General features: G+C 37.1%; 6 protein-coding genes across 7 annotated transcripts; 4 read left to right on the top strand and 2 right to left on the bottom strand.

Moving 5' to 3' along the window:
• Positions 1–587: 587 nt before the first annotated feature.
• LOC111488293 (pectinesterase inhibitor-like) lies at positions 588–3,436 on the bottom strand. The gene is made up of 2 exons (XM_023135992.1): positions 3,070–3,436; positions 588–773 (listed from the first exon to the last, which is right to left on the bottom strand). The coding sequence occupies exons 1-2, from the start codon at positions 3,434–3,436 to the stop codon at positions 595–597; spliced, it is 546 nt and encodes a 181-aa protein (XP_022991760.1). The 3' UTR covers positions 588–594.
• A 930-nt stretch (positions 3,437–4,366) lies between these two features.
• LOC111487936 (pectinesterase inhibitor-like) lies at positions 4,367–4,969 on the top strand. The gene has a single exon (XM_023135447.1). It carries the CDS (start codon positions 4,374–4,376, stop codon positions 4,902–4,904), a length of 531 nt encoding a protein of 176 aa, XP_022991215.1. The 5' UTR covers positions 4,367–4,373; the 3' UTR covers positions 4,905–4,969.
• Positions 4,970–7,187: 2,218 nt separating this feature from the next.
• LOC111487935 (ankyrin repeat and SAM domain-containing protein 6-like) lies at positions 7,188–11,097 on the top strand. The gene is made up of 6 exons (XM_023135446.1): positions 7,188–7,522; positions 8,466–8,527; positions 8,631–8,896; positions 9,356–9,430; positions 9,527–9,589; positions 10,805–11,097. The coding sequence occupies exons 1-6, from the start codon at positions 7,416–7,418 to the stop codon at positions 10,847–10,849; spliced, it is 618 nt and encodes a 205-aa protein (XP_022991214.1). The 5' UTR covers positions 7,188–7,415; the 3' UTR covers positions 10,850–11,097.
• Positions 11,098–12,889: 1,792 nt separating this feature from the next.
• LOC111488479 (RPM1-interacting protein 4-like) lies at positions 12,890–15,123 on the top strand. The gene is made up of 4 exons (XM_023136231.1): positions 12,890–13,033; positions 14,076–14,510; positions 14,638–14,823; positions 14,991–15,123. Exons 1-4 carry the CDS (start codon positions 13,028–13,030, stop codon positions 15,021–15,023), a joined length of 660 nt encoding a protein of 219 aa, XP_022991999.1. The 5' UTR covers positions 12,890–13,027; the 3' UTR covers positions 15,024–15,123.
• Positions 15,124–15,791: 668 nt separating this feature from the next.
• On the top strand, positions 15,792–18,155 carry LOC111488363 (cell division control protein 45 homolog). The gene has a single exon (XM_023136068.1). It carries the CDS (start codon positions 16,132–16,134, stop codon positions 17,911–17,913), a length of 1,782 nt encoding a protein of 593 aa, XP_022991836.1. The 5' UTR covers positions 15,792–16,131; the 3' UTR covers positions 17,914–18,155.
• A 1,003-nt stretch (positions 18,156–19,158) lies between these two features.
• On the bottom strand, positions 19,159–23,880 carry LOC111488234 (oleoyl-acyl carrier protein thioesterase 1, chloroplastic-like). Of its 2 annotated transcripts, none has more exons than XM_023135925.1 (7): positions 23,437–23,880; positions 22,784–22,917; positions 22,565–22,678; positions 21,134–21,229; positions 20,747–20,834; positions 20,608–20,676; positions 19,159–19,709 (listed from the first exon to the last, which is right to left on the bottom strand). In XM_023135925.1, the coding sequence occupies exons 1-7, from the start codon at positions 23,767–23,769 to the stop codon at positions 19,434–19,436; spliced, it is 1,110 nt and encodes a 369-aa protein (XP_022991693.1). In that variant the 5' UTR covers positions 23,770–23,880; the 3' UTR covers positions 19,159–19,433. The 2 variants fall into 2 exon arrangements, with proteins under 2 accessions (XP_022991693.1, XP_022991694.1); XM_023135926.1 differs by lacking the exon at positions 19,159–19,709 and adding an exon at positions 20,095–20,525 and having other exon boundaries at positions 20,589–20,676.
• Between the last annotated feature and the right edge of the window lie 1,553 nt (positions 23,881–25,433).

Below are 25,433 nucleotides of genomic sequence, written 5' to 3'. Positions count from 1 at the left end.
AAAATTCAAATCTTAACAAATATTAAATATTTTTAATTCAATTCAATTGGGTTACGAGTAATATTAGATTTAAATTGACTAAAATAATATTTTAAGTTTACTTATTAAAATGTCGATATTAATAAATATTTTTTAAAACTTATAAATATAAAAAGCAGACACATATATATATATATATTTTAATAGTGTTGTCGATTCACGTTGATTTAGTCAATAGTTTAATAATGAAAATGTTCCAATTTGCTATATTTTATATTTTTAAATGTAATTCAACATTTTAAAGTTTGGTAATTTAAATCAAAATAGAATGATAATGCAAAAATGTTATTTAACATTTGGAACATATTGTGTTGAATTGAAAAATATATAATAATATTGCAATAGATAGTGAGATATTGCAGTTGATAGTTGGAATAATTAAGCATAATTATATGTTAATTAATAGTATTTAATATTTATTATACGATATTTTTTTACATAAATTAAATAATAATATATGAAAATCTCTTAATTTAAAACAAAATGGTCACCAATAAAGATGTCCAAATTTATAGGAATCAAAACAAACATATTATTCTAGCGAACAAAAAGGAGTTAGGCAAGCCCAAGAATAAGATTGGCTATAACCAAGATGATACTACAAATATTTTCCATAGCCTCCCCGTTGCCCGACAGCGCCGATGGGTCCTTCAGCGGCTGTGTGAAGCTGTCTAGACAGTCGCCGGCCTCCGTCATGGTGGCAGACGCCTTAATGTTAAGGCCATTGTAGTCACCTTCCCTCAAGTTGCGATGTCGTCGGTGGCATCGTCATAGAGTTCAGCACAAGTGGCATAGCGCTCCTTAAGCTTGGGATCGATTGCCTTGGACGCCAGGGACTGGGCGAGGGCATGGCTTTCAACAGCCTTGTCGTGGGGGAGGTTGAGGGTGAAGGTGGCCAACCCTTTTAGGTCTGTGGTGCCACAGATTTCAAGACGTTAAAGCAAAAAGAAGGGTTTCTAGTTTTCTTGCAGATGGTGGAAACAACATCGTCTGGGGAAGCTGCATGCATGAGCACAACCCCATTAAAGAAGAGAAGTGAAAGGACGAAGGCTAAAAGAGAAGAGATTGCAAGAAAACTAGAAGATGCCATTTTTATTTATTTTTTTGTCTGTTTTGCTCAAACCAAGCTGGGTTATTATGCCCACTTTTCTTGGTGTGTTAGACTACACGGTCTTCCTCAATTGCATCAATGGGTGTAACTTCATTGTACTTTTGACTTGTTGAATATAGGAGTCATAATCTACTCTCTTCCCGAGTACTTTTGACTGAGACATGGGAGTCCTAATCTACTATCTTCTTAATAAGATTATGACTAAGTTTATGACGTTCTCCATCTAAAGATCATATTCAATAAATAGCATTTAAACTTAGGAGTTGAAGGGATTCCTCGAACTCAAGTTCTTCCATTTTGAACATTCTTTTTCGTTGCGATGATGATGACTCTACTGGAAAATTGCTTTGTTTATCAAATCCATGCCTTGTAGATCATCCCATATGTCAATCTTCTTCATTGATCATGTTATTGTTAATGTGTAACTCCATCGTTTTCGAATCGCTCTCGAACATTGGAGACGAAGCAATGAGCTTCGAATTCGCCATGAACTCAAGATATGGTTGTCTTGCCAATGCCACCCATCCCATGTATTCTCACCAAAATCACATTATCATCATCATCATTCGAGTTTGAATTCAAAAGGGAAGAAAGTTGGTTTAGTTTTGAAGTGACTCCCACAACTTGTTCTTTCTCAATGAGTGTCAATGTGAGATCCCGCATCAGTTGGGGAGGAGAACAAAACACCTATTATAGTGTGTGGAAACCTCCCTTAACAAACACGTTTTTAAAATATTGAGGGGAAGCTCGAAAGAAAAAGCCCAAAAAAGACGATATCAAGTTTGGACTACTACATGGGATGGGTGGCATTGGCAAAACAACCATATCTGGAGTTCATGGCGAATTCGAAGCTCATTGCTTCGTCTCCAACCAGACATCGAATGATGTGCCAGCGAGGAGACTGAGCCCCTGAATGGAAAGTGGACATGAGGCGATCCCACATTAGATGGGGAGGAGCACGAAAGATTCTTTATAAGGGTGTGGAAACCTCTCCATCGAATAAAATTCGAGAAAAACTTGAAGGAACCCCAAAGAAACCTCTTCAAGCTTTGATTCAAGCGATCTAATCAATACGAACAAACCCTAGGGGTTTTAAAGTTGAAGAGCTTAACAAAAAGGGGAAAACATGGTTGGTTACCGATTAGCCGGCGATCTCAAACAGAGCCTTCCTCCATTGAAGAACCTTCAAGTCATCTTCTCCAAATCTAGCTTCATTAACATCAGAAGGATCCACTTTGTAAAAGATCGGCATAGTCTTCATTCCCGTATGCTCTCTATACTCGAGTATCTTAACCAACTCCGCAAGGCACCACCACGAGGAAGCGTAGTGTTCTGAGATCACAACCACGGCCATCCAAAGCCTCAATGGCAGCAAAGAGCTCTGAACCAATGTCTGTTCCTTCTTCCATCACGTCGTTATCTCTGTATGGAGAAGAAGCAGCCATGCATGGATGGAAGTAATTGAGAACATTGGTAACAAATATTAAACTTTTTAAAGATTAGAGTATATTCTATTTTCAGATGGGTTAGGTTGACATAGCAAAAAGTCTATTAGCAAACTTTTAATTTTTCATAAACTACCCCTAACCCAAATAGAACAAAAAAAAATTTAACCCATTCAATTTTTAAGGTTTGAATTGTGTATTCAAATTAGTCGGGTGGAGTCAAACACAAATATATTATTGATTCATGGCATTCAAAGTTACAAGTTTTGTAGTATAAAATGGGAACAAAAAGGAGTTAAGCATGCCCAAGAAGAAGATTGGCTATAACCAAGATGATACTATAAATATCTTCCACGGCTTTCCCGTTGCCTGGGAGTGCCGATGAGTCCTTTGGCAGCTTCGAAAGGCGGAACAGACAGGCATCGACCTCCGTCATGGCTCCAAAAGTATAAGTGTAGACGCCTTTATAGTCACCTTTCCCCAAGTAGCCCTTCGCACCCTCGATGTCCTTGACGGCATCGTTGTAGCGTTCGACACAAGTGTCATAGCGGTCCTTAAGCTCGGGATCCGCGACCTTGGACGCTAGGGACTGGGCGAGGGCACGGTTTCCAATAGTCTTGTCGTGGGCGAGGTTGAGGGTGAAGATGGCCAGTCCTTTTAGGTCTGTGGTGCCAACAGATTTCAAGACGTTAAAGCAAAAAGAAGGATTTGTAGCTTTCTTGCAGATGGTGGAAGTGGCGTCATCTGGGGAAGCAGCATGAATGGACACGACCCCATTGAAGAAGAGAAGTGAAAGGAAAGCTAAAAGAGAGGAGACTACAAGAAAACTAGAATATGCCATGTTTTTTTTTTTTTTTTTTTTTTTTTTTTTTTATGTTTTTCTCAATTAATTCTTACGAAGGTTTACATATTTATACCCTCACAAATATACCTATTAATAGCTTTTTGAGGTTAGAATTTTAAATAAAACGCTATTAAAAGAAAAACTAACAAAAATAGAAATAATAAGTTACTCTTTTTTCTCTCCAAACTCAATCACCAAAGCTTCGTTATTATGCACATTTTTCTTGGTGTGTTATATGATACACCGTCCATGTGTGCCACTCTGGTGTTAACTTTTGACTGACTACACACGATACTAAAATCCATAACTCACTCGAGACTAAAATCAAGTCATATATGATCATCTAGTGAAATATTAATTTTCTTAATTAATGAATTTATAAAAAAAAAATTAAATATTTTATGGTCAAATCTTATTCAAACTTATTGTATATGATACTCTCACTTCGACTAATTAATAAAATACCAAACTTTATTTATATACCATTAAAAATAAATGATTAATTACGATTGGTTATATCGCAACAAAATATATAATGTAATAATAACCTTGCAAATTAAACCCTATATCATAATTAATTAATTAATATGATGAATAAAATAGGATAAAATTTATTGGAGTTTCTATCTCTTTAGTTCTCTAATTCTTATCTTATCGAGAGTCAACTCGTGTTCACCCAATCGAAGCTTCTTTGTTCATCGACCCAATGGGGTTCTGCACGAGATTCCATTCTTAGCCTACGTGTCATAATCTATGAATCCCAGCTCATTATTAACCGTCTAAAATTAAATAGGAAATTAAAATGGAATTTTATAAATTATGGTAACACATTTATTGCACATAAAAATTTTGAAACTAAGTCACCATCCATGGTGTATATATATATATATTAGGTATGAACCATGAATATGAAATTAAGAAAAAGCACATAAAAATGGCTAATTCTATTGTTCTTGTAGTCTCTTCTCTTTTTGTCCTTTCAGTTGTCTTCTCGAATGGCTATGCAGCTTCTCCAAACGACGTCGTTTCCACTATCTGCCCAAAAACTAGAAACCCTTCTTTTTGCTCAAACGTGTTGAAATCTGCTGGCACGTCAGACCTCAAAGGGTTGGCCACCTTCACCCTTAACCTCGCCCATGACAAGGCTACTGATAGTCGTGCCCTTGCCCAGTCCCTGGCGTCCAAGGCCACCGATCCCAAGCTTAAGGAGCACTATGATACCTGTGGCGAACGCTTCGATGACGCCGTTGACGACATCGAGGGTGCAAAGAGTAACTTGGGGAACGGTGACTATAATGGCGTCAACACTTCTGCTTCTGCAGCCATGACGGAGGCCGATGACTGTCTAGACAGCCTTACGAAGCCGCCAAAGGACTCGTCGGCGTTGTCTGACAACGGGAAGACTGTGGAAGATATTTGTAGCATTATCTTGGTCGTATCCAATCTTCTTATTGGGGGTGCCTAATTCCTTTATGGTGTAACTTTCTTGATTGCCATGAACTAATAAAAAGTCTACTGAATTTAATATTAGCACATGGTTTTTATTTATTTTTGGTTTCACTTTGACCTTATAAAAATAAAAAAATAAAAAAAAAGAAAAGAAAAAAGTCTACTTTGCTTTGTTGAGGACTCCAGAATAGCTGAGCCTAAACTAAAGGGAGGTTGTTTGTGGGCTGGATAGGCCTTGGAGGAGACTCTATAGTGTAGTTTGTCCGAGGGAGCGATGATTATGAATTTATAAGTAAGGAATACACGTTCGTTCGTATGAGTTATTTTAGGAAGTCCAAAGCAAAATTATGAAAGCTTACGCTCAAAGTAGACAATTTCATATCATCGTGAGCAGACAATATCATATCATCGTGGAAAATCCTACAAACAGTCCATTGTTCTATGAAATTGCGTTTCAAGACTACGGTTAGCAAAATTGATTTGTTGCAAACCAGTGAATACTTAATATGAACAATAAAGGAGGAGACGTTCAACAAGAACATCAAGCTAACTCATCCACCGGGCCTAATGTGCGCCTTCATTCCTTCGGTTGAACAAAACTACCTTGAATTTTTAGCAAAAGAAGTTATTAACTTTGATCAATTTTAAGATTATTTGACTTGAACAGTGGTGGTGTAAAAGAAGATGAATAAAAGATTTGGAAATCATTGAAAATACAGGATCCGATTTGCTGAACCAAAATAGATCAGATACATGAGAATATTGACTAAAATAGTGTGAAAGTTGTCTCTTTATAATTAAATAAATTACAAGAATATGGAAGGAGCAATAAATGTAAAGATAAATGGTAAGTAAATATTTGACTTTTTGTATATGGTAAACTACAATTCAGTACTAAATATCCTTAACATTAGCAAAAGATGATGGAATGAAATGTTTCCTCGAATTGAAGAAATGAACAAACGAATGACACAATGAGTTGGGAGAAGTTTGTAATTGGCATTGGAAAGAAAAAAGCTTAACCTATGCTTTGGGGTCCGTTCATATGATGCTATGCTAAATAAAGCGTAACTTAACGAATCAGAGACACGCACGTTTAATTTTACCCTCAAAGCTATTAAAAGGTGTAGTTTTTGTAGGGTATAATTATATGTATATATATATGTGTGTGTGTGTGTGTGAGCCCTTAATTGAGCAAAACAGAAAAAAATGGCGTCGTGCCCTCGCCCAGTCCCTAGCGTTCGAGGCTGCCGATCCCAAGCTTAAGGAGCGCTATGCCACCTGTGCCGAACACTACAACAACGCCGTCATCGTCATCGAGGGTGCGAAGAGCAACTTGGGGAAAGGTGACTACAATGGCGTCAACATTCAGGCCTCTAGAGCCATGACCGAGGCCGGCGACTGTCTGGACAGCTTCATGCAATCGCCAAAGGACCCATCACCGTTGTCGAGCAATGGGAAGGCTATGGAAGTAATATTGTCTTGGTTATAGTCAATATTCTTCCTGTTGTTGTAACTTTCTTGATTTTAATAAGTTTTTTTTTAATGAGTGTTACCGGATACATTATATTTATAGTTTACCATATATATCATATTTAATTAAATATTTTTCTTTTTCAGTAGAATCAAATATCTTATATTCATTTATTGTTCTCTCCGTATCTTCATATCTTCTGTACTTTCACCACTGTTCAGCTGCGATAGTTTTAGCAAATATTTTCAATGACAACAGTTTATAGTGCAAATAGAGATGACATTAACAATGGTTGGATGAAGAGGGAAAGCATGTCGTTGCTATTACGGGTTGGATGTCTAATTGTGCGGACGATAATGACAGTATCTTGTACCTGAACCAGTGGCTCACTTTTTTCTAAGTAATGGAGAAGAAGATCTTAGAGTTCTAGGGTTCGAGCAGGAAGGTTTCTTAATATATATATTTTTTAACTTCTTATCGGAACAAGCACAGTTGGATAATGCAATACAATGAAGAGTTGTATGCTGCATTCGGAGAAGATGAATCACTCTCGAAAAAGAATCTATTGATTCCCTCCCAATTTGTTGGATTATAGAACGATAGTGAAATTGTAGGAGACGAAACAATTAGTAACCGCTCGACAATCTAACACGAGTCTATGATGAAAAGAAATTGATATCATTTAAGATTTTTTTTTTTTTTTTTTTTAAAGAAAAAAGGAAAAAAAAAGTTTATTTTTGCCCTTATATATATAATATAATAAAATAAATTCGTAGGTAATGTTAATGGGGGTTAATATTTAAAAAGCAAAAGATTTTTAGACACGAATTGGACTGCGGTTCATTGGAAGACAAAGGATTGCACTTTTTCATCTGCAACGGAGGAAAAACAAGAACTGCAGCTCCCCTCGCTATCTCGCTTCTCTAATTCTTCCGATTTCTTTACCCTTCAAAACTTTTCTGAAATCTGTACCATCATACGTGCTTCAAATTTTGCTCTCGAACAGGATTTAGGGTTAGGGTTGAGTTGTTCGTCCCTCGTGTAGCTCTAAACATGTATGCTGATCGATTGGAGACCGAGACCCATAGGTCGATAAAGGACCGCCTTAATGGAAGCTCTTCCGACCTTTCTACTCGCCGGCGCCCGATTACTGGGAAGAGGTTCGTCTTCTTTTTTTGTTTTTCCACCCTCGTTTGGCGTTTTTGGGATTTTTTTGAAATGTGGGAAGTAATTGTTTTTAGGAATTTGTACTGTTATTCGCAAGTTTTAGTACAATGGTGGAATTTAGGGCTAACATACTTCCGTAGTGTCTTTTGCTGTAGTTGAACTTGCTGGTTTTTTGCGATTTTACTTAAAGAGTGAAGGTGTTGCTACTTTTGGTTGTAACTTCGCGGTTCTTCTCGTTCGAGTTGTTTTTGGAACCTTGTAGATTTGTATGTCTTTTAAGCACCTTGAGATGTTGCAGCTTCCATGGAATGCATGAGGATTGTTTGGTCACATTAGGTCGATTCAGAGTAATGGTTTCCGCCTGAGCAGTCAGACGAACTTCTGCTAGCAGTAATATAAGTGAATGAATCCCATCCCTGTCAAATTCAGTGCTTACGCCCAGATAGGGAGAGGGGCGAGCAAAAGAGCTCATTCTTTCATTTTGAGATCTTTAGATTCGTAAGATCATGATAGAGTCCTCTTTACTTGATATTAAATTTTTACAGCTCCCGCCTTCCTACAACTAATATAGTATAGCAGAGCTGTCAGCTTCAAAGCTGACTTGATTATTAGAGAAATGGGCGATCTTTAGTGGATTAATGGTTGTGCTCGTGTTATTTTTGGCTTCATGATTTTGTGCAGTGCCAAGATTATGCTAAATATTTGTGACACATTCGTTATATAGATTCAAAGTGTAATTGGGATTTAACATTGCCGAAAACTTACTGGGTTGATTCGTGCTAGCATATTTTAGTTGTCAAAGATCTTGAATATGGATATGGCTTTTATGCTTATTTTGGTGAGTGGCTGAGTTAGCTTGGTTTGAGGATCTACATGCTATTATTTGTTGAGTTGTTCTGATTTCATTATATTTTGTTCATACCATATGCATTTCAGGCAGAGAGAAGATGACAAGTGGGAGCATGATCTCTATGTGAATGATAAGCCGCAAACTTCAAGTATGAATTGAGTGTAATTGTATCACTCATCTAAAACCCATCTTTTGTTAGATGATTCTAATTCACTTTATTAGTTTTTGACTATGTTCTATTGGCTTTCAAGACCGCAAAGTCGATGCTCGAGATCTCCGCTTGAAGCTCCAAAAGAAAAGTCAGCAACAAAGTGGAACTGCATCATTTTCAGGAGTGCGGGACCTACGTGAAAAGTTATCTGGCACAATGAAGCCACAAGCTGCAAATAATGATCCATCGAAACTAAAATTGGAAGTTACAAAAACATCCCGAAAAAGGGATACTGTCGAAACTCATCCTTCAACCACTCAAAAAGTTGTAGGCAACCCTGCTACTAGGAAAAAGGCTACTCAAAAGGCAAGAAACTTGCATTAATTTTTATGTCATTTTTGTTTAGACTAGAAAATATATATTCTGTCAAACACATGATGGAGGTTAGGTTGGTCACCTTTTCTGAGAAACTAATTTCTTTTGCTCGTTGACATTGGTTGGGAGGACTTCTAGAAGTTTTTTGTTTAAGTACACCCTTTTCTTTTACTTTTTTGCTTCCTTGGCTTCTGAATTCTCTGGGAGCGCCACGGTTAGGCCAGGGTATTCAAATTAGTGCATCTGGGTATAGTCTTTGTCTTGCTACTTCGCTAATGAACTGAAGAGACTTCCTATCTGTAGGCCAAATGCATGTAATTCTAGACTCGTAGTAATCAAACTTGGAATAGCCGACCTTACGATGCAGCCGAGTAACCATGTGAACTATTGAAAATTAGATGTTTTGTTTTTTAATTTTTCTTTTCTTGACGAACACAAGTCTTGATGCAGAGTGATACATCAGTGAATGACTTCCTACAGTCCTTGGGCCTTGAAAAATATTCCATTACGTTTCAAGCAGAGGAAGTATGAAAATCTTATGTTTCAAGTATAAAATCCATTTTTGAAGATTTCAGCCGGACTTCCCTGAACTAATTAGAACTTTGAACCTCTTTCATATAGGTTGATATGACGGCGCTTGTACACATGGGAGATGAAGATCTCAAGGCTTTAGGAGTCCCAATGGTAAACTTACAAGAACATGATTTGATTTCATTTCAAGCTTTTAGTATTGTTATTATTGTGTGCATTGTATGTTTTCAGCCATCTTGTATCTTTACTTGTGTGCCTGAGTAGCTGACTTGAACTCACTATTTAGTGTTTAGCTATTAACATTTTGAAGTGGTTTCAAATGCTTTCTTGTATTAGTTGATGAAGCTGTGAGGTATTTATGTTTCTGAAGCAGCTAGTTCCTTGAATTCTAATATTTGAACCTATCACTACTAGGAGTAATTGCAGTATGTGGCTTCTCAGATAAGAAAGTATTTGGTCAGTTGTATTTAATCAAAAGTAATAGCTAAGAGAGAGGTTATATGTAGACTCAACCAATGCAAGCTAGCTCTCTCACCTCATTAATTGTTCTCCAATACTGAGGTGCATTTTATGTTATAGAGCTTTACTAAAAAGATTTGGGTGAAACTGACTGGGCTAATTGTGGGTTGGAGAGGGGAACAAAACATTTTTTTATAAGGGTGTGGAAACCTCTTTCTAATAGACGCATTTTAAAATCTTGAGGGGAAGCTCGAAATGGAAAGCCCAAAGAGGACAATATCTATTAGCGGCGGGCTTGGGCTGTTACAAATGATCAGAGTCGGGTAGTGTGCCAACAAGGACGTTGGGCTCCCAAGGGGGGTGGATTGTGAGATCCCACCTTCGTTGGAGAGGGGAACGAAGCATGTTTTATATGGGTGTGAAAACCTCTCCCTAACAAATGCGTTTTAAAACCTTGAGAAGAAGTCTAGAAAGGAAAACCCCAAGAAGACAATATTTGCTAGCGGTGAGTTTGGAGTGTTACACTAATACACAAATAGGCGTCGATCCTAGAAGTTTGAAACTTGTTGAACTTCAAGATCTTTCATCCAAACTGTGCAGACGATTTGTGGAAGAATCTTTAAGTCTTCTGTACAGTTTCTTGGCTTTCTCTGTTATTAGTTGGATGATAGTCAGCCTTCATGTGCTCTTGATAGGAAGATATAGCAAGCAAAAGACGTCTATATGCCAAAATTTGATCACCCTTCATGTGAGAATAACTTAAAAACAGAAAAATACTGTCAACATTCTTCAAGAGTATACTAGACTTAATCTACGACGTGTTTGCCATCATTGTGTTCGCTCGCTCGTTTCTTGTTTTAATGCATGGAAGCAAGAAGGTTGTACTCAAGTTATGAACTGTGCTTTCAGGGGCCAAGAAAGAAGATCCTTTTGGCATTGGAATCAAGGGTCTGAATGATGGAAAGCGGGTAGAGGAAGTTCCTGTTCGCAGATGTTTTATTTTATACCAGCAATTAGACTACTGTGAACAAGTAAGCCCGTCATTCTTCCGCCACCCGTTCTTGCTTCCTTTTCCCCTTTTTATTCCATTTTTGCACTGCTCAGGTTACTGTAAGGATCGATGTTCATCGTTAAGGACCTCAAACTGTTTACCTATGGATGAAAATATGGGATTTAGTACATGTGGGTATGCCTTGGCTGACTTCAAAAATCTTATATTCATACTTCAATAGGAATATATATATTAAAATAGCGATGAAGAAATTTGAAAATATTGGTTTATTATTTCCGAAGAAGGTTATTGGAGGATCTCACATTGGTTCAGAAGGAGAACGAAATATTCTTTATTGGGGTGTGAAAACCTCTCCTTACCAATCGCGTCTTCAAAACCTTCAGGAGAAGGCGGAAAAGATTAGGTTAACTATATCATTTACATTAATTTCCTGTATCTAATAATAATATGATAAAAAAAAAAGTCAACCTTAATAATTATTATTACTATAATAAAGCCAGCCTCATTGGAACTGAGAGCGAGATCCCGTTTGCAAGTTGCTGGCTGTCTTTTAATTTTGACTTGTAATCATGGTTATTAATTAATTGATTAATTGATTAATAATTAATCACAATAATAATAATAATAATAAATTAATTGGTTGGATTAGGTTTGGTTTGGTTTTACTAAATATGAATGCTTCTCACGTTGGTTTTGAATAAAACACAAGTTGTAATTATCTATACATAAATAAATAAATAATATAAATTTCTATTTAAAGGTATGTAGGAATTTAGTGAGCTTATGCACTTACATAATTTAACGTCTAGAGATTTAGATCTAAATTCGAAATTTGAATTCGACACTTGATGACTCATAATTTTACATCCCTATCATGATTACATTATCTACTTCTGTCAATAAGTCACCTAACATAGAATTGCTCAAAGTAAACATATTTAACCGATTGATTCATATGTATTTGTCTTCTGAGTCAGCCCATCATCCATCTTTTGAACCATATATATCACTAATCACAGCTACAATAGCTCTTTAGTAACATTTATTTGAGGTACAGGTTCACGTCTCTATAATCTTCAAATTTGACTCGCATGTCCATTCGTAAGGATTATTTTTATGAATTTCTCTTCCAAAAATTTAGAAACTTGGCAGAAAAAAAAAAAAAATTGATGTAATTAACCTTTTTAATTCAATAATTACTAAACACTCTGTCATGATAATTGTAACTTAATTCATGTAATTTATCCTATTTTATACATCTTAAAGTTGTTCTTATTTATATATAAAAATTATTAATAATATATAAGATGAGCTTTGGTTGGCCTGTTAATCACCAAGTTTTAAAATTAATAAATTAAAAAGAAAATGTCTTGAGCCATTGTCCTTGCGAATGGAGCCAAATTTGGTTTCGTGTTCACATCACAAATAATAATAATAATAAATAATAATAGAGAAAAAAATTAATTAAAAAAAAAAAGATAAAATAGCATTTAATTTTCAACCGTATAACAATTGGGAATTTATTCTTCAGCCGCCTTCAACGGTCACCGTTAACTAACATTCAGCCGTCAGCTTCTCATATTTACCTTGAAAAAAAAAATCAACTTGAACCTTTTTATTATTATTATTATTTAATTATTTAATTTTATTTTTATGTTCCATAAAATATTGCATTTTTTAATTTACAAACAAACTAGACTTTGATATAAAATTTGTACAATTTTAATTAAATGAAAAATAATAGTCGATATTTAATGGTTCAAATTTGAAAATGGATATATATTTATAATTAAAAAATATAATATTTTTAGAAATAGAAATTATTAGTGAGTGAACGTAGGGAAGGCGTGGAAGTAGTAAAAACAGGAAGTGGCAATATGAAACCGGAGGTCCAGGTAAAAGCCACGTCGGACAAAGACTTTTCAACGGACAGAAAGAAGAATGGTCAAAGCTTAGCGATGCCGCCAGTCCATGTTCGATCAACCTCTCCCTCTCTATAAACTCCCTCTCTCTCTCTCTCTCTAAGGTTTCCTCTGATATTTTCCTGATCGAACCATCAAAAACGAACCAAAACCTCATCTTTGTCTTTCCCGTCAGACCCATCTCTCTGTTCTTCTTCAATGGCGGTGAGTTCTTCTATTTTCATCGTCTTCTTGTTCTTCCTTGTTCTTCCTTGTTCTTCCTGTTCTTTTCATTTTCCTTTCTGTTTGGTTGCTGAGAAAATCCGACAAAAATTAAGAGAAAATTGGGATTTTGTTGAGCGGCTGTTGTACGGGAGATCTGAAACTGAATTTGTTCTGTAGATCAGTTTTAATCCATCGTTTGAAGATGGGGTTTCTCTGTTCTTTGATTTAACCTTTTTGACTTTTTTTTTTAACTCGTGAAGTAATTGTTTCTGTGAGAGTTAAGGTTTTGGTTGTTTTTGTTACGAATCTCGAAAATAGTATGATATTGTTCACTAATCTCCAAAGTTGTATGATATTGTTTATTTTGATCCTAAGTTGAGGTGGTCTTGTTTTTTGTTTCTTCAAAAAATTATTCCTTATTTATAAACTCATGATCATTCTCTAAATTAGCAAGAGACTCTCATCCAACAATCCTCCGATCCAAAAAGTCTACCATAGAGTCTTTTTTGAGGCCTATAGAGCCCTCGAACAGCCTCTCCTTAATTGAGGCTTGACTCCTTTCTTTAGAGCGCTCACACCCTTTATTAGTCTCCCCTATAGAGCCTTCGAACAATCTCCCTTTAATTGAGGCTCGACTCTTTTTTTTGGAGCCCTCACACCCTTTGTTAGAGTTTCTTTTGAGACCTATAGAGTCTTCAAATAACCTCCCCTTAATTGAGGTTCGGCTTCTTTCTTTGGAGCCCCTCGAACAAAGTATCTCTTGTGTTTGACCCTTGAGTCACTTTTTTTTATTGCACATTTGACACTCACAATTTTTTGTTAAATATTTGAGGATTCTATTTATATGGCTAAGTTAAAGGCATAACTTCATACCATGTTAAAAACTACGAATTTACACAGTGGCATGATATTGTCCAGTTTAAGCATAAGCTCTGCTCTCCTGATTTTATTTTTAGTTTCTCCAAAATGATTTCTATGTTCTTTTCTTATAATGCACAGTTCAATAAATTGTTGTTTTGAAAAATGGGTTTTGTTGGGACAGCAACGATCACACGTACCAGCTTTTGGAAATTGGGAAAACGAAGGGAATGTTCCATACACAGTGTTCTTCGACAAGGCCAGAAAGGGCAGAGGCGGCGGACCAATCAGAAACCCAAACGATCCTGAGGAATATCCAGAGATGTTCGCCGACAACTCCCATGAAGCTCCTCCGGTTAAACCCAACATTCCGGCACCAAAACCCACCACCCACGAGAAGAAACAGAGCCGCGAAGACGACGGTTATCACCCCTACGCCAACTCCCCTGGCCACCGTGAAAATCCCAGCCGAAAACAGAGTGGCTCAGAGTATAGCATCGACCGCTCTCCTCTCCACCGCCACGCAAAGCCATCGGGAAGAGAGAGCCCTGTGGTGGAGGGCAAGGGCTTCGACGGAGGCCATGGCAACCGTGGGAAGACCAGAATGAAGCCGGATGCTGTAAGCTTTTTGCCTTTTTTAACTTTCTTGTTCGATTATTCACCAATCAAAACAGAACCCACAAATAAATTTTAAAGCTTTCTTCCTTTGGCTTGGCATTTTGAAATGGTACATTTTGGTGGTGCAGCCGGAAGGGACGGCGGTGCCGAAGTTTGGATCATGGGATGTGAACAATCCGGCGTCGGCCGACGGTTTTACCCACATTTTTGGTAAAGTTAGGGAGGAGAAGATGGGGCCGGGAACCCCGCCGCCGCCGCATTCTTCTTCGCCGTACAACAATGTTCATAACCGAAGACCCGACGACAGTGCCAAGGTAATTCAGCTCCCTCTCTTTTCATTCTTATTTTTCTGTTAAAAAAATTAAAAATTATAAATGTTATAATTAATATTAAATTATATATTATGAGAAAATGAAATTATTATTATTATTATTATTATTATTTCTTATTTTAATTTTATTTTTTTATAATATATTTGCAGGGAGGGTGCTTCCCATGTCTAAGAAGAAAATAAGTTTCGTGGCGTTGTTCTTATTATCCTCTGTTTTCATTATTATTATTATTCAATTTATTTTGGAAGAAATACTTATTTACTTCTAAAATTACTTTTTGTTTTAATAAAAAAAAAATATCGTGCCATAGTTACAGTCCCGACTAATTTTCTTATTTGGAAGCAATATAAATATGCTTTTAGGATAAGCCGAAAGCATTCTAAAGCGATTTACGATGTTCGCTTCTTGATTTGTAAAGTTGTTAGAGCGTTGATTTGAGACACTTTTGTTTTGGTGATCGAATTTATATTAGCACCCAAATGTTAGTTGATACGAGAGAGAGATTTTAGTTCCAACTAAAATAAATTTAATAAAATTTTATATCATAAATCACATATTTATAAATTATAAAAAATTTATAATATAAAATAGATAATTAATTATTTTTAATACAATAAATTTGACACTTCCCTAAAAAATATTAGGATTATAAATATATTTTTGTTGAATATTTCTTTTCAAATATATTTAAATGCTTAATTAAAAATTAATTTTACAATATTTATTATTTATTAGTATACCAAGGGGCTTCAAACTTGACAAGGATTAGATCCCATCGCCACCGTCCAAAACATCCACACGCATCAACGGCCGTTGAGAACTGCCGATTCTTAAAATGAGAACGAATGTAGAGTAATATTGCCCTTTGAGCGCCAAAATTTCGCGGTAGTTTCAAAAAATTTGAAAGAAATTTCATTTACAAAGTGAAATCCAAAATCTCAATCTTTTGAAACTTTCGAACCATTTTCTTCTCACAATCTTCAATTTCCCTCTCTTCTCTCTCTCTCTCTCTCTCAGATCTCACCGCATACAGAACCGAAAGCCGTCTCTTTTTCTCTTTTACACGTTCAGGTATTTCAAATTCACCTTCTAATCTTTTCCCTTCTGCTCGAGAATTCGAGGATTATAGCTTTTTTTTCTTTCTATTTGGTGCTGTGTTGATTCTAGTCGGATTCAAGAAGCTAATTCGGTTAGTATTTGATGCGAATTTGAAATTTTTATCTGGATTTTTGAAGTTCTGCGGTGGAATTTTGTTTTGTGTTTGTTTCTGGATGTTCGATTGAAGGGATTATGGTGAGGGAACAACGAGTTGAATCGTTTTATACTAAGCTTCGTGAATCTGTGGCGGCTTCTTCTTTGTCTCCTCTACTTATTTTTCCATCGACTTCTGATGTAGATTCTCTCTGTGCCTTGAAAATTATTTTTCAAGTTCTTGAATCCGATTCGGTTCGCTACGCTTGTTATCCTGTGTCTTCTTTTCAAGAAATTCATAAATATGCTGGTCCTAGTTTGACTTCCTCGTCTTCTGATCCCATTTCGATCCTTTTGATTAATTGGGGTTGTCATCGAGATCTTCGGAAGGTTTTGAGTTTAGGTCCGGCTGCTCGTGTGTTTGTTGTTGATAGTCATCGCCCAATTCATCTTCACAATCTAAGTGATCAGAATGAACAAGTGGTTGTGCTTTATACGAAAGACGACGAGCTCCAGGCCGATTTAGCTTATGATTTTGACGTTTCTGCTTTGGCGAGTGCGAGCGATTTGAACAGCGATGATGAGATTGATGAGGAATCGGATAGTGATGACGACAATGATAGCGAAAGCGACAATGAAGAGAGACGTGGATCAAGGAAAAGGAGAAGGGTTGAAAAGGAAAATGAAGATGATCCTGTTCAGATATTTAGGAAATTGAAAAGGGGATACTATCAAATGGGTACCTTCCATGGTAGGCCTTCAGGGTGTTTGATGTATGACCTATCTCATTCGTTGAGGAAGAACACGAATGAATTACTGTGGCTGGCTTGTGTGTCTTTAACAGATCAGTTTGTTCATGAAAGATTGACGGAGGAGAGGTACCAAGCTGGGGTTATGGAGCTAGAACAACACATAAACAGTTCAGGAAACTTAAATGCTGTTAACTCAGTTACTCTTAAAGATGGCACCAAGATCCGAGCCCCTGATGCATCTAGAATCACTTATGATGATGAACCCAGATTAATGCTCTTACAGGAGTGGAATTTGTTTGATTCAATGCTTTGTTCTTCATACATTGCAACCAAGTTAAAGACATGGAGTGACAATGGAATGAAGAAGCTCAAATTGCTTCTAGCACGTATGGGATTTGCACTTGTGGATTGCCAACAAAAGTTCCAATACATGAATATTGAAGTGAAACGAAAGATGAAAGACGAATTCGAGCGATACCTTCCCGAATACGGCCTAACCGATTTCTACTACAGAAGTTTCTTGAGGTTACATGGTTATAGCTCAAAAGTGTCAGCAGCAGATGTAGTATATGGGGTCACTGCGTTGCTTGAGTCCTTTGTCAAATCGGATGGCACTAGTGCTTCCAAACAGTTCGGAGTAGCTTATGATGCATTATCATTGGGCAATCTTGACAAGCTCAAAGAAGGAATGCAGCAGGCAATCAAGGTCCAGAGATCAATTCTTAGACAGGGGAGCTCTGCAATTACAAAGAGTGGTTGTATAAGAAGTGGTAGGAAATTTCGTTGGGTGAAGCTTGAAGATTCCATAGACACCAAATTGTTGGGATATCCTCAAGCACTCACGAAGTTCTGCTACTTTATAATGGATGCATTGCGAGAGAAAGGAGCCAGAATGAAGCCTTTGCTATGTGCTTGCATATCTCAAGAGCCCAACAAAGTATTGATCGTTGGAGTTTGTGGGAAGCCGAGGCTGGGGGCATCTCAAGGCAATGCATTTGGGAGAGCATTCCGGAATGCGGCGGAGGAAATTGGCGGAGAGTTTTTCCACGAGATGTTTGAATCTTCATGGATTCTTCTTGAAAAAACTTCAGTCAACTCTTTCATGGTCAGATTGACTCAGAAGCTCTAGTAAGTTTCTTCTTTTTCCTCCATTTCTATGGCATATCTGTGAAGATTTCAATAACTGATGTGCCAACTTACCAGTTTCATTATAGCATCAGTTGTAGTGATGATGATTTAATTTCCTTAAAATCCCATTGATTAGTTACTTGTTATGTTCAAGTATAACATTATCTGAAAGTGTTTTCTTGTCCCTTTTCTTAGAGCTTTTCATGTAACTTCATCTTTCACTTGAATATAAATTATTGTACTCATTTTAGATGATGTTATGATTCATTGTTTCGTCAAAACTTAAATGTATTTTTGAAATATCGGTTCATGTCATGAGATGAGGTTGTTCATGACACTATGGTATGAGGTTCTTGTGATGTCCTACATTGGTTGGGGAGTAGAACAAACCACCATTTATAAGGGTGTGGAAATCTTCCCTTACCAGAACGCGTTTTAAAGCCTTGAGGGGAATCCAGAAAGGGAAAGCTCAAAGAGGACAATATATGTTAACAGTGGATTTGGGTCGTTGCAAATGGTATCAAAACCAGACACCGGACGATGTGTCAACCTTCTCGCTGCTCCCCGAAGGAGGGTAGACACGAGGTGGTGTGTCAGTAAGGATGCTGGGCCCCAAAGGGGGGTGAATGCGTTCTAAAGCCTTGAAGGGAAGCCCGAAAGGGAAAGGTCAAAGAAGACAATATATGCTAGCAGTGGATTTGGGTCGTTACAAATGGTATCAAAGCCAGACATCGAACGATGTACCAACCTTCTCGTTGTTCCCCGAAGGAGGGTAGACACGAGGTGGTGTATCAATAAGGACGCTGGCCCCAAAGGGGGGTGAATTTGGGGGTGGTCCCACATCGATTGGAGGAAAGAAAGAGTGTCAGCAGCGAGGACGCTGGCCCTGAAGGGGGGTGGATTGTGATGTCCTACATTTGTTGGGGAGGAGAACAAACCACGCTTAATAAGAGTGGAAACCTTTCCCTACTAGACGAGTTTTAAAGCCGGAAAGGAAAAGTCCAAAGAAATAATATCTGTTAGTGTAAATCTGGGTCGTTCCGGTTCTAATTTTTATACTATTTTAAGTTAATATAGTGGAAAACTAAAAGTCAATTGACTTCCTCTAAAAATTTAGAGTCAAAATCGATGTAATTTTAAATTTTCCTATGGATAGATATTAAGAGAGACAAAATTTTGAATCAACATCCATTATTAAAAAATAACCACATTAGCTTCTTGTACAAAAAAAAAAAAAAACAAAAAATCAGAAAGAATCCATTCTTGGTTCTTATTGCCTGCTAACAAATTATACATCACAACACAAATCAGACATGTCAAGGGGAAGATGATTATCCTGTTCATAGTACATACATTCAACTTGCTGACTCTATTAGACTGATTCTAGACCCCACACTTCATAGTTCTACAACCAACAGTTTGACAGAAACAAAAACAAAATTTGAAAGGAGGAAAGTGATAAAAGTGGACACAAAAGACAGCTAAACTTATCACATAATATCGATCACAGAACTATTACCCTCATCTCTGTTGTTTCTTCCTCCACACAGTGCGTCCTCGGTTGATTTCAAGTCCATCACTGGACAACCTTAGTAGATGCAGAAATTGACGGCTATCTTGTTTGTCACTGGAAACGCAACCATTTGATCCATTAATCTCTGAAACTGCTTCACCACCATTCTCAATTTCCTCCACGCTTGTAAGGGAATCCACGAGATCGTCTTGTTGGCATTCTCGTCTATAGTCTAATGTAATTGTCTGAAGTTCATGGCTATTGATGGTTTCTTGAGGCATACTCTGTCATAGATTCATCATATATCATGATTGTTATGATGGAATCGCATGGGATAAAATCAACTTGAAATCACTATCCTGAAGGGGACTTTAAAGTGACCATCCAAACCGAACAAGAGTGAGATTCATCAGCATGCCCAATCGCTTCCTTTTCATTTATTCTATGTCATTTTTATTAAACAAAGGCGATCCGATGATGTCAATAAAACTATTTGGTCACTACATTCACAATATCTCAGGAAGAAACAGCTTTGAGGCTTATATCCATTCGCTTTTCATTCTGCTTTCTTCTTCCTATTACTACTATTCATTTCTTCTATTTTCCAAATCAAACTGAGAGAAATCCTCCCCTAACTTTGGAGGATGGCATCCTCCCCACATCTTCCTCTCTACTTATCTAGAATGCAGGGTCACTCTTGTAGTGTCAGTGTCCGACATAGACAAGCTTCACCGACATGCGCCTTACACAGACAAACTTGGTCACCAACCGAACACAGATATACTTGAACCGACATCCGACACATTTTAATAAAAGATTGAATGTCTCCCTGTCCAACTTTTATGAAATTGAAATGTGGTCGTTTCTATGTCATCATATCTATGTTGCATGTTCATGTCCATGCTTCGTAGCCATTTCATTTTCATTTTAACAAAATGGCAATATTAAACCAAACAGTGTAAACTCCGATGTTAGCATTCTCCTGACAGAAATAATTATGAAAACTTAAAATAGATTTTTTCCTAATAAGGACCGTGAAACCTTATGTTGTATAGAACATTACTCCTGACCAGTATAGTATTTAAGGAATTCTAAAGAAAAGGGTCAGAATTTTTTGGGGCCGTTTTTGCATTGCAGCATAAAAGAATTTTTGTTTAAGAAAATAGGAACAAGTATACTAACCTCCAGAACCCATCCAATGTAGGTGACGTTATTGACATGCTGATTCATGTCCAAATCTGCCCTCCTAGGCTGAAATAAAAAGCACATTCACAATCTCGAAGAATTGGAAAAGTTTGGACCTAATGTTCTTAACTCTTACCATTAGTCCAAGTCTGGAATAGTGACCAGGGTCTTCCAGTTTTGGAATTTTCTTCAAGCTACTATTATTCTCCTCCGGGAATGCTAGCCTGGACAAAAAGGAAAGGAAAGCCTATTGCCATATCAGCGATTTTCTTTACAAAGGTTGTTTGCAGAATGCCTCACGAATAATCACGGCATTACAAACAAAGAAAAGTTCAATAATTATAGGTTAACAAACAGTAATTTGTATTATGCTAAAATGCATATAACTCCAGATAACCAATTCCAAATTAACCTAACCATGTCATGTTGCAAATTCAGACTTCCATAGATTTTTTTCCTGAAGGACAGTACTGTCGACGATGGCTATTCAAAATTTAGATCACCAAGGAGAAAAGAGACCTACCTGAGATCTCTTGGACAATGAACCAAATATTCATCACGAACATCATCACTGACTTTCTGGAGTCGTCTAGTGTCTTGGTTCATCATCACCCACTTACTAAAAACATTAATAAGCAAGTCATCAGGTAGAATACAAACAATGAGATGTAATGCAAAATGAAATTAAGAATAAAAAAAATACAACACAAGAATGAGGATAGTTTCACTCTCTTGAGGATAAGCAGAATGGGATAAGTGACATAAAAACGATACATGTGTTAATATGCCATGATTATTTGTAACAAGCCCTTTCCATCCATCTGGATGATGCACCATGCAACCCATTATCAGACAGAAATTTTTTATTGGGGTGGGGCAACCACAAGAACCAGGCAACTGTGCGTCAATAAGGGTAAAACTTGCTTTATCACTGATGATAACTATGGTTCATGGTCAAGGCCAAATTCGGCATCTCTCAATAGCAGTGGAGCTAGAAGGTACCTTTTGTGGAATTCTATCATTCTTTCATCTTTCCTCAAGTGGATCACTTCCAACAGCTATGATAACGTGACTAAACAACTATAAGCAATGAACTAAATTGAAATATCCTAAGTTTTATTTACAAAGTATAAGAACTGATTTTGACACGAGTAAAGACTGATACCTTGATTTGGACAATGTTTTACCAAACCAGAAATTAGCTGACCCAAAAATTAAAAATCTAGTTCAGGCCGACCTTGTATCTGAAAGTACATATTTTAAGTGGTTGATAGCCCTTTACTTCTAGGTAGTGACTAGTGGGTTAAAAACATCAACCTTTTCTCCATCGGTAGATTTATGTTAAACACCATTGAGATTTCCGAATTAGAAGAGCATTTATTATTGGACTAATACCATCTCTATTTTGACTGATTTATGAGTTAGGCAGAGTTTATGACTCCTTTATGATAAACATGTAGTCTGATTTCAATCAAAGATAACTATTAGAAACTTGGACAAGAAGTACAACCAAAACGATAAACATCAAGGCTTGTAAAGTGGTCATAACTAGACCGTGGGATCTGAACCAAACCGTTACCTTAGGTACATATCTTTCCAAATTTGCGAGGATGGTAAAAGGTTAGAACACTCCATCAGCAATTGACATGCAATTTTATTTCTAAAACAGTAAAAAGAACAATTTACAGTTGCACATATTCATCCTGAAAGACTACGAACACGAACCAGAATTTTTAGGTATGCAACAAATTGTAATTTCAACAAAGCAACCTTGTAAAGTTCAAGAAAGTAGCGGTTCAAAGAACAAATAATCCCAAGAACAGATAGGATATCAGTTCATGCATATTATAGTATGTATAACTGATTTTGGAATGAGAAGGTTCGTAACTCCTGCAGTTTCTTACTTTCAAATTTTCAAAAGAAATTAATAGTAGAACAATAGGCAATTATGCACCTTGTTGCTCTTCCTATAACTTGACCAGTGGCATAATCTTTAAGTATCCAATCACGTCTAGTTCCGATTCTCCCTTCCCCTTGACACCATGTCTCAATTTCAACCACATCACCCCTACGTCAAATGACAATATGTAAATTAGTACAAGAAAACGTGGGAAATTCAAAAGAAGCAGAATTTGGATCAAAATTCAGAATGACAGCGGAAGAAGGGACTCACCACGCTGGATATTTGTAAATTTCAATGTGCATGCGTGCGGTTACCCATATGAGATGTAATTTCCTCATGGTGGGGGTTGTGGCGAAACCATCTGTGGAAAACCCAACACCCTGAGCATGGTTGCAACCAACCTCCTGCATGGAGAATTCATCAAAGGCAAACTCATACAAGTGGGATGTTTGAAGAATTATCATTAAACTTAATGCTATAAGTAAACATTCTGAGTAAGAATGCAAGAAAGAAAATAATTCAAAAGAACTAATTAAGTAAAGCCCATAGGCATACAAAAGAAAGAGATTAAGATTTTTGTCAGTTTCGGTTGCTGAAAGAAAAGAACACGTGCATCCATGACAAGCCAAAATTAATATGGAAAGGAATCAAGAAGAGAAAGCTACAGAACCAAATGGCAAAAAGTTAAAACAATTAAACATGCAGGACCAGAAAGCCATCGAAATTTACGGATATTGCTTCCTGAAAGTGTGAATGAAAAATTCCAAAAAAGAAAGAAGCAATTAAAGCTAATAATAGATGATCGAATTGAATTTTCAGTAGCATGTAACACATCCAGAGAATGCCAGAAAAAAACGAAATCAGGCGCGAACGAATCAAATTCAAAAATGCAGCAAGAATCGAAAGCAAGACCGAGGAACTACCTGCAAGAGATTAGCAATAGTTTCAACAGTGGCGGTCTTGTTGATTCCAACCTCGTAACACCGCACAATAAATTTCTCCTTATAAGACAATCCGTCTTCAACCAAGGTTCCAAGACGAAGGCGGTCCGCCAAGCTTCCAGAACCACTCTGAACACAAGGTTCACCTTTATCGGAGACAAGTGCGGCCACAACCGGAGGTCTGGTCAACGACGCACACAGAGTGGCAGCGTTTCGCCGGCGGAAGGAGGAGAACAGTGGTGCAGATGGTGGAAGGAATCTACATTGGGAGAGGACATGGATTTGGTCAGTCACATTGCAAGAAACCTTCAACATATCTGAGAGAGAGTGATAAAGGATAGAGAAAATGGAGGTTCAAGAATTTTCTCTCTCTAGATTGCAGAGGAAAGTTTTTCTTCTTTCTCCCACCCTCTCGATTTCGGTCAGTTTCTTCTTTGGTGTGACGGCGTCGATGGGACCGAGGAAATGGAAAGTACGATATTGCCCTTGGAGTTGGATCAAATTACGAAATTGGTAATGAGCGCGTGGTTGGTTATTTTTCATTTATCTTCAAAACAATAAAAATAAATAAAAAATAACAAATTCATTGTATTGTTATTAGATTTATCCAAATAAACCGAATGTCAAAAGTCCCTTAAATGTACGAATGAAGATGAAAGTGGGCCCCAACTTAACCGTCTATGAGTCAACTTATAAGTCAAAAGTCTACCGTGTGTCGGGATTGACAAAATCTCGAAGTACATAATTATGACTCAATTAAAGGTGTACGTCTAATTTTACTGTGACATACATTGTAACAAGGTGTATTATGACTCTCCACTATTTTTGGACTTTGTGGCATAAATGAGCTATTTTGTGATACATGCGTGTATCATAGCGTGAGTGAAGGTTATGAGATGAGTGGTTTCGAACTGTCTTATTTTGAAAAGGGTCTTTCAAAGGTAGTACTGGACAGTATATGTGTGCTGTATTGCGTCGAAGGTTAGATTATACTCCCGCTAACTGGAACGTATGTTGTAAACAGTTTAGCATAGACACGAGAGAGTCTGATGCACGAGTGAATCTTGATGGATGGATGTTTGGAATGTCCCGATGAGATAATCGACACATGGGCCAGTTCCCAACAAATGTGTCCGAACATGCATCTGTGTACCGAGACATAGGATGACATCACGATGCATGAATCATGTTGATGGGAGCTGAGATGACAATTTGTGTCGTACACGATTGAACATACCTTGTTGACAGTCTGATGAAGCCACAAAGTTGGAAGAAAAATATGAATAGGGTTTGAGTTCTCCTTAAGATTTATCGTGAGCGTGTCAAAATCATAACGTGACACGGTTGAAAATGTACGACCGTGACAGTTGTGACATTCTTAAAAGGTTTATCCGACGCTTACGTCATCTCTAGAGTCTTCTTCCAACACCTATAAATAAAGGTGTTCACCACATGCAATGAAGCTTGAATTGAGCAAAACGTGATAGCACTCTCCATTGCAAAATCTAGTCTTCTCTATTTCATTGCCTCCAAACAACTCAGGTCAGTCAGGTGATGAATTATGTATTATTTGCTCTCTCATTTAGTCGTTTCTCTCTCTTCCCTCTCCCCTCCCACCGTCGCTCCAGTCCTGAAACTTACCGCCGTCCATGGCAGATCTCCGCCACCTGCAACTTTCTTCAGATTTCCGGCGAGGAATTAATGAGAGAGAAAGCGGATTTTTTTAATAGGCAGGAGAGAGAAGTAATATAAACGTATTGCGCGAGGGTAAATTAGGTATTACGAAAAGTTACTTGAGATGTCAAGCCGACAAATTTTGAATTTTAATTAAATATTTTATATTACATTGCCTTTTTACTCTTTTACCCCTCTCATTATTTTCTTAAAATTTTATTTTATATTATTATTTAAAATTTTAATAATAAATATAAAATTAACAATCTCACCCGTTTCTTAAAATCAACCAGTTCAATCTACAT

Source organism: Cucurbita maxima, unplaced genomic scaffold (assembly GCF_002738345.1).
Source record: "Cucurbita maxima cultivar Rimu unplaced genomic scaffold, Cmax_1.0 Cma_Scf00013, whole genome shotgun sequence".
NCBI lineage: Eukaryota > Viridiplantae > Streptophyta > Magnoliopsida > Cucurbitales > Cucurbitaceae > Cucurbita > Cucurbita maxima.
This window is presented reverse-complemented; position numbering and strand designations above follow the sequence as displayed.